Source organism: Onychostruthus taczanowskii, unplaced genomic scaffold, assembly GCF_017590055.1.
Source record: "Onychostruthus taczanowskii isolate IOZ18803 unplaced genomic scaffold, ASM1759005v1 scaffold38, whole genome shotgun sequence".
Lineage (NCBI taxonomy): Eukaryota > Metazoa > Chordata > Aves > Passeriformes > Passeridae > Onychostruthus > Onychostruthus taczanowskii.
This window is the reverse complement of record NW_024501237.1, coordinates 4,433,107-4,445,735: the sequence shown is the minus strand read 5'-3', so window position 1 is coordinate 4,445,735 and position 12,629 is coordinate 4,433,107. Positions and strand designations below refer to the sequence as shown.

At 35.7% G+C, this 12,629-nt stretch overlaps 1 protein-coding gene across 1 annotated transcript in view; it reads left to right on the top strand.

The window, feature by feature from the left end:
* TTC29 (tetratricopeptide repeat domain 29) overlaps positions 1-12,629 on the top strand; it is a 110,772-nt gene that overhangs the window by 3,394 nt on the left and 94,749 nt on the right. Inside the window, exon 3 of the mRNA XM_041411887.1 lies at positions 12,342-12,565. Within this exon, the coding sequence (XP_041267821.1) occupies positions 12,342-12,565 (224 nt within the window). The remainder of the gene's footprint in view (positions 1-12,341; positions 12,566-12,629) is intronic.

The window sequence follows — 12,629 nt, the reverse complement described above, 5'->3', positions numbered from 1 at the left end:
CTAAAAACTTCCACATTGAAATCTAGAAAATTATGCAAGTATCAGACCTCAGGGGGCAAGCACAGAAGTGAGCACCTTCCCTTACTGTCCCCCTGGTTCCACAGCAGTTCTGGAACTGGCTGCTCTGCTCATTACATTCCAACAATTGTCACAGGCTGAGTTGCCTTCCCAGGGAGCTGTTTCAGTCCTCAGCCCCAGTGGATTTCCATACACCATGCGAGGCACACAATTACTCTGAGGTAATACACAAGAGGTCACTGCTATTTTAGGAAGACCTTGGGACTTCAAAGTGCATTTTACAAACAAACAAAAAAACAATGCAAAAAATCCTCCTAAGTGATGTTTTTATATCCGAACCCTGAGTCTGAACGTTGTGGAAAAGGAAACCAGCAAGGACATCCACAATGAAGGAAGAATTTTATCATCTGTTCTGCAATACCTACACAAAGTGCAGTTCTCTTACAGTTTTGTAAGAGGATTTTTCCAAAGTTACCAAAGCCTCTTAGAAGATTAAACTGAAATATCATATGTATTCTGGTGTATTTCTGTGGAGATTTTTAAAGTACCTACTTTAAAAGGTTACATTCATGTTCTGTGTGTTTCATTCTCTTGGAATTTTAGCTTTTGATAATAAATCAGCAGTTACAAAATTTCTCTCTCTATGTATAATTTACTAATGCTCTTCCATAACCTTGATAAAATCATTTGAGAGCAAACAAAAGGTAGGAAACTAACTGCAGTTACATTAGTACTACACTAATATAGTTAGAAAAAGCTAAATGCATCAAATGTAACCTAAACCAAATTTATTATGTAAGGCAATGCCATGTCTGTAAATGATCTTACTAAAATCAGTGTAATGCTTGGTATATCTCAGCAGGCAACGGGTATTATTATTTTAAAAATATGAGAGATGGCTTGTAATATGCTGTGTAGTTTTTCAATATTGTTTCCATTCCAGAAGCAGATTATTACACTTCTTTATAAAAGGACTGAATTACCTTCCTCTGTCATATAAATATCTGTACTTTTGTTTAATATTGAGGTTAACTTTATATGCCAGTGATTATTGCACGAAGACAAATTCTTGTAGCCACACTTCTGCTTAATATTAAATACCCTTCTTTTAAGTGTACATTAGGCAAACAACAAATTTATTATCTTCTAAATAAAGGAGTGTATAGGTAGTATCACATTTATAGAAAAAAGCAATATTCTTTAAAATTTTCCCCTAAAATTCTATCCTTCTCAATATTCCTTAAAATTGAGATGAACTATTGAAGGAAAAAGGTTGCAGTTATTCTTGTATTGTAAAATATTGTCCTGTGTTCCAAACTTCAGAAAAAGAGAAGAATTCCATTAAGTGTCTTTATGATATAATCTTTTTTTTTCTGTGGAAAAATGAGGAGATGTTTTTCATTCTTTTTCTTTGTATTAATTTTTTGTCCCAGGTTGATATGATAGACGAGGGAGAAAAAATAGTGCTTAAGAAAGATAGTACTTTAATTATATTTAAACTGGATATTGTTATGTTTTTTCATTGATTTTGATTTGCTTCCTTCTGAAAGACTTTAAATAAGAAGTAATTGTGGTGCAAGGATCTGGAAATGGAAAAAAAAAGTAAAAGTTCATTAATGCAGAATGTGAGTGCTTTCTTGCCAAGGAAGCAGGCTTTTGTATGCGGAGGTTGGCTGACTCCTGTGGCCTTCAGTGTGCTTCCCTTGATACCTTCTGTTCTTAGTCCTGACTCCACCAAGTCATTAACAGCTCAAAATCAAATTGCAGTAAAAATTAAAAAATGCTCATATGACTGAACTAAGAGTCAAGAAGTTCACGATGAACTGTGAAATAAACCATTTTTCGTCAAGAGATTGATTTCAGGATTGAATCTTCAAATTAGTTTAGAGCCTAAAATGGGCCAGAATTTGATATTGTCATTCTTGTTTCCTGATCTTTTTGTCAGGGCCAGAAAGATCAAGTAACAGTTCTCTCCTCTTCATACAAATGAAAATTGTCAAAAGAGGAGCACGTCATCAGAAAAGAGTTGAAGACTAGAAAGAGAAGCTTTGCAATGTATTTGATTAGAGGAATAGCTTTGCTTAGCTGTAACTAAAAAAAATAATTCCATTAGTGATATTACTACATGTATTTTAAATACATTTGAGTTGGATGATGGAGTTCTACGGTCCTCAAGGCTCTGGTAGTCAAATGAAATGCAAATTGTTATACAGAGACGGTGAAGGCTTACCTAGGTATGTGGAAAATTTGAATTTGTGTTTTCTGTCTCATGAGTGGTGGATCAGTGTGTTGTGGAAAGCTTGCTTGATAAATCTGTGTCAGTAAAGACAGGCTCTGAGATGAATTTTTTCAGGCAGGTGATGACGTTCTTTTACATGCATTCTGTCAGATGTTTTTGCCCCACTTCAGGATTAGAAAAAGGCAAAGGCTTTAATTCTCAGGTGTGCTGTGTCTCCCAGAGCAGCTATTGGCCATCTCTGCCAATACTGGGAAGATGGATCATTAAACTACTTTTCAGATTGTTGGTTGCAAAATGGCCCATGAAATTTCTGCTCTAGCAGTGAGGAGTGATGAATATAGTGAAGCACAGCTTCTGTAAATTCCCTGCAAAAAGAGCAGAGGGACTTTCACCCAAGTTTGACTGATCCAGGTTAATAACACCAGCCTTGTGATTAGTTGAGCCCCATCTTTCAGGATCCAAACAAGTGCTTTAGAATAAGGTGATTGAGACTTTTGAAGCACCTGTTTCTACATTGCTTATAAAGAGATCATCGGGTGATCAGATCAGCTAGACACATAATTTACCACTCAATACCACACTGGAGAACTGTGGAATTTTGAAAGCTGTAAAAAGGATGAGGTAGAGGTGTTAGAGACTGATTCCTGAGGCAGCATTTTTACAGGAAGATGTCAACTGCGGAACAGAAGTGACATGGCATCCATTTTAAAACTTCTGTTGGTGCCATCTGATAAAAGATTATTTTTCCATTCTTCAGTCAGAGACTGAAAATTATTACTACCCTCCCCAGGTTTCTGCTCTTTTCAGTGTCAGCATTTAGCTAGGTAGAGTTAAGGAAAAAAGATGTGGGAAAACTTATGAGGGATTAAGTGTTAGAGGAGTTTGTGGAAATAAATTATTTCCTACATCCGTTTGTCTTCTACCAGTGATCTCTAAATACTGAGCCCTATTTGTCCTCCAGGACTAAAGAGGGAGAAACTTCCTCACCTGACTAGAGGGCGGGATGATCTGGAGAGTTCACTAAGGGAGAAAAATGGGATTTGTGGGCTGATGGGAGAGGAGAATGAATGAAACCTACAATGAAGGTTTGTTCTGCATTTTCATCATAGCCACGATGGACTAGTAAGCCTTACTATTAGACTGGGATTTTTCTGACCTTGTCCTTTGTTAGTTATTTCAATCATGAGAGTTTCAGTACTCAGGTTTTTATTTATGTGCTTCTTTATCTGTCTGTGTTCTGGTCTTTTGCATTGAAGGACCAGTGCTTTAAGGAAGCTGAACACAAATAGCTGATTGGGAATTTGATTAACCCATACTTTTAGTAGCTGTCACCTCTACTACATAAATTAAAAAGGTGGCTTCTTAGGTTGCTCAAAAAATAGATGGGGACCTTTGCTTCTTTGACATCATATTGCCATGTTGTCCTTTTCACTACCTGAATTTTTTACTAGGCTTCCCAATTTGAAGGGGCTTGGTCTAGGCACAGGGGTTTTATGTTGTAGGGTAGATTGACTATTTCTCTGTTAGTAAGCGAGGCTCTTGAGGAAGAGAAGCACTACCAGAAAAAAGGTGAGGAAAATATCTTGTTGGTATGGGATTAAGGCAAGGAAGCACAAGATGCATCTGCTATTACTAACAAGCTTTCAAAAGGCAATTTGAGATGCAGACAGATAATGTATAGGAGCAGATTCTGCCTTTCCCTTGTATTTCAGCCCTTGATTGGACTGATTGATTTGGTTCCAATGATGCACTGCTGTGGGCTGCTTCCATTTCTTCTGTGTAAAATGCTGTGGAGACAGAGGGAGGGAGGCAAGCTCAAGGACATAGCAGCAAACAGAGAAAGAAGTAAACTTCTTTCCCTTTCATGTTCAGTCCTAGCAAGACTTTGCTGTTCTTCCTGATGTCTGTCTTTGGACAGGACCTGTAAGCACCTTATGGCCTCTTTGTTCACATTACTCTGGTTGAAAACTCGTGGAATGTTGTGTCAACTCATTTACATTTTATGAGGGTATTTCTTCAATTTTAGATACTAAAAACTATGGAAGAGGGTAAATCAGAACCAAAGAAATTTATCCTTTCATGGTAAAAGAAATTTTAAATTAAGGCACTCTGTCCCAAACTCCCTGCTGGTTGTGGAAAGGGAGATGGCACAAGTCACTTAGTGAGCTAGATGATAAATTTTAAATTCCTTTCACAATATTATTTAAATATGTATTTTTTCAGTCTGAATAATTCCTAACAATCTCGCTTGCCATGACCAGGATTCAATGTTTATTAAACAACTTTCAAAAAGAGATTTTAGAACTTAGAGGCACACATTCTTTTTGGTCAAATGAATGATCTTTGTGAATTTTGGGCCTGATAAGCATATTATTTAGTGTAATTAGGCAGTGATCTGAAGAACAGAACTGTGTAGGAAGCGAATGGTTTGCCTTTCCTAAAGAAACTTCTCTGTGCATTTGTGTAATGTGGAAGATTTTTCTTGAAAAGGTTAAAAAAAGTTCTAATCAACTTCTGTACATTATGTAGAACTTCATTTTCTAAACTCTGCAAAAGAAAGTTTCATATTTAATGGGAAATCATGAATTATTCCATTTATTATCTACTTCCTCCTTTCAAAGACATGATCTGGATAAAAGGCGGGGTGAATAATTTCAAAAAATACAATACATTTTTAATGGGAAGGTGCAAACTACAGATTCTCATGACTATTAGCAAGTATAGAGGAAACAGAATTTTACTTGCAAAAACTCATCAAACTCTTGCAAAGATAAAATACATGACATACTTTAATAAAGAAGAACACAGCGAGCTGAAGTTTTTCTTTTTTTATGTAACTTGTTGTTTTTACTAAGTTTGGTCTTACAGTTTTTTAGTGCTTTCATTTCTCAGTAGTTCAACAATATTTACTACTGAAGATAATACACAAGCAGTACACAACTGACTTCTATTTTTTAAAACACTCCATAAAGGTGAAGCATCTCTAACACACAAAAAGAGGCTGAGACAAAGAAAGAATGTCTAATCTGCCTTGGTACAGTCATGACTTCCTAATAACTTTTACAATGAATCCTGCATTGTGTAAAATCCTCACCTTTCCTTTCTTCTCAATCTCTGTGTGGTCTATTTGTCTTTATCCTACTGAGTAAATTCAGCTGGGGACTTAAACAAGAGATCCCCTAAACAAAAGCAAAAGTACTGTGGGAATTGTTCATGTCAACACTGCAATAAATGCAGAACATTGTAGGGGGTTTTATGAAATTTCATAACAGCAGCTTGAGAGGATACAGAAAGTACATAATTATGTTTATCTGTAAAAAAAACTTGCAGAGAAATTTAACAACTGCTTTGATATCATGCAAGTCGAATGGAATGGATTCCAAACTCACATGTTTCTAGCTCTCAGACCGTCAGGTGAGCTCTGAAATAAAAGATGGAAGTTGAGAAATACTTCATTTTGATAAATAGTAGTCCATAAAATATGGTTGGAATTACTTTTGGTTAAGGAACATCATTAATTTAGAAAGAAAAGCGGAAAGATTAATGGAGATAATGTTTTTTTCTGATTATTCTGGAAATAATCAGAGGTGTGTGTACTTTTGTAAGACAAACATTTTTAAAAGGGTAGAACTTTTATCTTTAGTTTTAGTGTTTTCTTTGCATTTATGTTTAGGGATAGAATGTTTCAAAAGTTCATTCCTAAATTTATATTTCCATTTTCTGGGTTAATGAGGCTTCTTAATTATTACAGTGCTTACATTCATTTTAAAACACTTTTTGTGTGTCATCTTTTGATGTTTATAATTGATTAATTTTTCATTTTATGTAGCTTTGAACAAAAGGAAGTGAGTTCAATATATGTGTTCTTTGCAGGATCTACTGACAGGGTGTGCATCTCCCTCTGATTGCATGATTTAGGTTAAAGTGTGGTTTGACAACAATCCAGTGACTGAGGCAGCAGATGAAAAACACTGTTTTCATCAGCTGTTAAAGCTGAAAGTTCTTGTACCTATATATATATATTTAGTTAAAAGTACCTAAACCTCTTTTTATTAATATATGCTTTATTTTCATCTTTCTGTTAATAGTTCTGGATACATAGCTCCATAAAGCTTTTCTTCTTTAAAAAATCTGTATTGTTACAAGTCAATTCCAAGTGCTGTTTTTCCCTCCCATGGTGTGTACAAATTGTTGTACAATATTTTTTATTTATAATTAGAGTAGGGAATCCTTTCTGTAACATTTTGGGGGGTTGTGGATTTTATTCTTTTTTGTAATAAGATATTAGCTATTTCAAATTTGTAATTTGTAATTAAAAAGCAGGCACCTCACCCCAATGTAATTTAACACTCAGCCTTAGTAGTAAAATATTCTGAAGTGTAAGCTGTCTATTACTGCTTAATGGCATTTACTGTACTGTCATATCTTTTTTTAATGAGATTACTATAGTCTACAATTTAACATATTACCATGCAGTAAATATTTCATTAAAAGAAAAGTATTTAAATGGACAGTCTTTAAAGCAGGATTAAAGAGGCTGTGCCCTGATGCAGTTAAAAAGCTTTGTATCAGTAGCAGTACGTGGCATTGAAACGTGCTGAGTACCTGGACCATACGAGGGCTGACTTACCAAAATACTTGTGTGGGTAAATTTTCCCAGAGAACTGGGATAGCACAGGACATGGGTGTATTTTGAGTTAGCTGTGTGCTCACCTTTGGTGGGTTACAGCCCAGGGACGTGGCAATGTAGACAGCAGCAGTGAGTACAGGGACTGACACCCCTGGAACCTGGGTGCTAAAGGCACCTCACCTTCCATATTTGCCAAGTGTTTGCATGAGCACTTTCTGTGTTCAACAATTCCCTGCATAAAATTTAGCTCATTTTGGGCACGGGTCACCAACCGTGTTGCAAAACTGTTCTTGTTTTTTGGCTGTCCAGCTATAATTAAATAATAATTCCTCTTTCAATTCCTAGGCAGAGCAGCCTGAATTTATAAATTCTTACAGCATATTTGGCTTTTTTGTATTTTATGTACTATATTTGTTTTTACTTAATGCATATATTTTTCAAATTTTAAGGAGTACATTTTGATATTCCCATGTTTATAATGTGGTTTTTTTGCATATAGGTTAAGCAAAAAGTAGCTAAGTATTCACATACTTTATGTAATTTTAATTTTCTTGTAGATTTATAGACAGAAAATAGGGGGGAAGTAAAATAAATTTGTTTAAATAAACATAAGCAAAAATATCTTTATTATTTTTTCATAATTTTGTGATGCTTATCTAAGGCATTTGTATCAGTCATTGGCTTTCCAACTGCAGAAGGAAATCCCAAGTGGATGAAACCTATTTGAATACAGTTTTTAAACATTATAATAATTGGTAGAGTAATTATTTTACACTGGAAGTACACTTTAATATTTTATATACTATCGTTGTTTAATCCGTGCCATTTTGTTCTTTACAAAATGGGATTGCTACAGTACAATACAACTACTTGTATTGTAATCAGCAGCTGGAATTAAGTGGAAATACTAATTAAGCCCTACAAAATCAAAATATATGAATCCTAATGTTAAATATATATATTTATAAATATATAAATCTGCCATCTGGACTTATTTTGCATGTCTGTAATTGACCACATCAGACAGGAGGCATAAAGAATTAAGCTCCTGATTAATGATTCTGTTATGCTATGCTGACTGTTTTGATTATTTCTAACACCAGTTCCTGCCTCTTGGCCTCTTAATTTCCTTTTTCTATCCTCTCTTTCAGTTTAAAGGGTAGAATGCAAATAGCCTTATTGTGGAGGATGTTAAGTTGGAGGGAATGGTGTGAAGTGCTGTGCTGATCTCCCAGCATTGCTTAAGGATCTTGTAAAAGCACAATACCATAATATAGGAAAGTCCTTGAGACTGGAACAACAGTGTAATTTCATTAATCTTACTGAACATTGCTATTTATTATTCTTCTACTGGTAAAAACAGATTAGAATCAGGTTTCTGTGATTTCTCAGCGTGACTCAAGATTGTTTTGAAATAGCAATGATAATACAAAAAGAAATCCATATAAGAAATTACTGAAGTAGCTGTATAGTTTAGGAAAAAATTTAAATGTCTGTAGCAATATCTGAGTACACTTAAATTAAACACAGTGTTAACAGCAGTGTCTTTTCAAGTTCACAGATCCACATTGCTTAAGTAGCTCCTTCCACACGTGTGATATTAAATGGCACAAAATCGTCACCTGTACCAAGGTGCCACTAAAATGGCAACTTTACCTTTTGGTTATTTATTTGGTGCTGAAAACTTTTGTGACACACAACCTCCATCATGACACAGAGACTCTCAGAAGCTCACAGAATTTTTCAGCACTTTCTAATGCTGCATCACCTTAACTGCTGGTGTAGGATCAGATCCACCTGGAGCTCCCTGCCCAGCCTGTGTAAATAAACATTTAGCAACATCATGGAGTAGCAGCAATGGCAGAAATGACTGCACAGGCAGAGGATTCTTAGAATCAGCTGGCTCTGTGGTAAGTGTGGTTCTGATCTCTTGAGTTACTTGGATGAGAAAAGCAAATCAATTCTGATTTCAATTAAAACCTGATTAATTGATATCTTTGTTTTAACCATTAATACATAGAGATGCTCCAAATTTCATTTAAAAATAGTTTGCTTTTTTAAAAAATATCCATCTGAAACCTTTTTCTCTGGCAAGATCTCCTGATCACCCTAGGAGAGGGAGGACCTTGGGTTTGCAGTCGCATCACATTCAGTATCAAAATGAAACCCGGCTGACCTGACGGAGCTGTCCGCTCGCTCTGGTCCGGCACATTCCGTGCCTTGCGAGCGCCCTGGTGGCCCCTGGCCCTGTGCCCTGTGCCCGGGCTCGGCCGGGCCCTTTGTTCCGCGCCGGGATCCGCGCGTCCTGCCTGCAGTTTCCCACATTTCCAGTAGATGCCCCCAGAGACCATTAAACCCCGAGAATGGCTCCATTCCGAGCGCTGCAAAGGGCAGGCAGTCTTCTCTCATTTCTCTCCTGGAAGTAACTTAATTGCTCAAAGGAAACCTCAAGTCAGCGCGGACCAATGCAGAAAAACAAACTCGCTTCTTTAACAATTAATCATAATTTATTAGGTAGCAAAGTTCGAAAGTGCGTAGTGTAAGGTTGCTTATCAATGTAGAAACATACTACGCTAATGCTAAGGGTGGGATTTTATAAAATAAATCACAGAATCATAATCTATCCTGAGTTGGAAGGAACCTTAGCTATGATGTTTTAACACTGATATTGGAAATCAAGTAATCTTGAGTTATCTAAAACATGAGTTGTTCTGCTTAACCTCAGATTTTATATGCTGCATGACATCGTAAAAAGCAGGATGGAAAGAGTTTTGAGGACTGAGGATTGAGGATTTATAGTTTATCTCAAGGTATCATGAAAAGTTTACTGCTCTCACCTACTCTATGCCTCTGTTCAAAAGGAATGTCTGATGGGGGGAAAAAGGATCCTGGAATTTTCATCTGGAAACACTGATAACTGTAACTATTTTAGATTTCATCGTCAAGATCTCTTAGGTGATACAGATACCATTTATCCCCATAATACCATTAATCTCTTGCCCAGTTTTACTATTTATGTGTGATCAGTCACTTGTAGCTTATGTATTACAGAAACTTAAGGAAACAATAGTATTATTATTGTGTGCTTTGTGCATAATAACTGACATGACTTTCATTTTTTAGCCACTAAATTTGAAGGGTTTTACAATAGATAGCTTCATTGCTTGTGTGCTAAAATCAGTCCTCTTTTCCTCAGAAAAAAAAAAAATGTGCTCTGCACAGTAGGATTACCTCAGCATTATTTCAATTTCTGCATTAATTGGGATTGGATTTATTAAAACACTCTTGGTTTTTAAAAATTCCATGTTTTACTATATGCTTTGTTTTCTGTACTGGTTTGCTAATAATGCTTTCTTGTGGGGAAAATGTGCTTTGAATTCAAGTAAAATACATCAGTCTTCAGAAAATAACATGGGCACAGTTTTTCTATTGGTATGAATACTGGTTCTGTGCCCAGTGAGTGTTAAACATTACCTGAATTACATTTTGGGTAGCGACTGCTGAGACCTTTTAGCACTGCTTCCTTGTTTACTTCCAATACATCTCCTGATCTAATGCATGCACACACAAACATATATAGATCCCATTGTATAAATAAATAGGCATGTGTGTGCCTGCTATGCAGATTGTTATTCCACTCCTCTGAGTTAGATTACTGTAGGATTCAGTCCTAGGCCTTTGGAGGTTGGTAGGAATTTTTTACCTATGCTTTTCAGGTTTTTGTTTTTTAATTACGTAGAGTTTTTAAACAGAAAAAAAAAAAAAAAAAAAAAAAAGGTATTCCATACAAAAAATAGTGAATACATTGCATGGTATTAGCATAGTATCGTTACAGTATTTTGAAGCTATATATTGTACTTTGGTATATGTCAAATGTAGCATATCCTAGCAAATGAAAACTTAAATGTTTAAGCATATTTTTCATATACATTTATAAGACAAATGTTGCAATTTTTTATGGTCCAGAATAGTTATATCTTTTCCCTTATCTGTGTGAGAAATGTGTGATGTTCAATCTCAAAAAACATCTATTTATATATTAAATACAAATTCAGTACTGTCTGGTCTAAATTGCATCAGGATTATTTAATATTTTTATGCTCAGTTCTGCAACTGAAATGTGAAAAGTACATGTTAAGGATTAATGTGCATCTGTGTAGTAAGAGATTTTATTTTAATTATGTCAAATATGAAATAATGCAGATTATTTGCTTCCAACATCTTACATTGCTGTCTATTTTATTGGCATCTAGCTAAGAAGTTTTTCACATTACTTCCATCTTATCAACATTGTTAAAGAATTGCAGTAACTCTTTTAAGATCAAAGTATTAGTCTCATTGGGCTATTATTATTACACCTGAATTTATTACATACACTATAAATCTCATTTTTCAGAAGTCGCTATTTATTTTAAAGCTGAGGTAATTTGAATTTAAATAGTTTTTAATCTAAAAGGACAGTCTTGAAAACAGTTTGGTAACTTCATGGAATATACAAGATAAAGGTAACACATCTGTGGCCTGACATTTAACTGGGTTAAAGGTTGGTTTTCTCAGACTGGACAACCATCCCTGCAAGCCTTTACATCCGTACCTTTGTGTTGCAGTCCCATTGGACTCATATTTTTCTCCAGAATAGGACACAATATGATTGTTTCATGCCATATAAAAGAAATATTTTGATTATTTCCATAAATAATACCTCCAAAGGTATTACCACTTGAGAATATTTGATTCCACAACTTTTTGATATCAATATCTTATCAGAGTTTATGAAAGCACTAAATTCAATAAGAATTCATCATAGCATCACTTTGTAAAATTAGGGAGAAATTATCAAACTTTTGCATCAGTAAACCAGCTGAAGTTATATGCTAAATGGAAGGAAAATAATATCTAATGATTCTGGCATATGTTTCCAGCATAGCATTTGTTTGACATTTTTAAGCCAAGCCATTCTGTCCTACCGCAAAACTATTTAATGTATATATATAACAACATATACATATAACTACATATATATATAAAATATATTACAACAATGTTATATGTAACAACATATGCGTTGTTTTGACATGAGCCCTAATTTTCCCTGTGCACTGTCTTAATAATGTAAACATGGAGGGGGTTCCCTCATGTTTACATTATTTTTATGTTTATCAGTCAGCCTTTTCTACCAAATATCAGCTAAAGAATACCAGTGTATTTTTGACCGTGTTTTCAATGTATATATCGGTATTTATTGATTATTGTCATGTTTGCTTCCCTAGGGTATGGCATTTGCAAGCAGATTTTAGCAGATCTCTTTTTGAGTGGAGGAAATAATACTCACTCCCTGCTGCTGAACTGCAGAGGTCTCTTCCTGAAAGCTGTTGTAGTTATCTGCACTTATTTGGTAAGGTGGAGAACAGAATACAAGTTTAAAAGCTTAAAATCTCCCTTTCTTATTCCCAGTTACAGGAATTCATACAAGAAGAACATCTGCATAGACATGCTGCGCCGGGGTTATCACAAGTCCTTCTCTGAGCTCCTCACTCTGATCCAGAAGTGGAATGCCTTCAGGGAGGCTGCAGGGCCTGGGTCAGCCATATGGCATGAGAAGTCCCTGGAGGAGCAGCCTGATAAGCTGGATCAGCTTTACCACTTCCTGACCGGGGCTGAGGCAGCCCGGCGAGCAGGTAAATGGGGGGATTGTGGGTAGCGAAGCAGCGGGAGCCGCAGCCGCCAGTGCCTGGGGGAAGC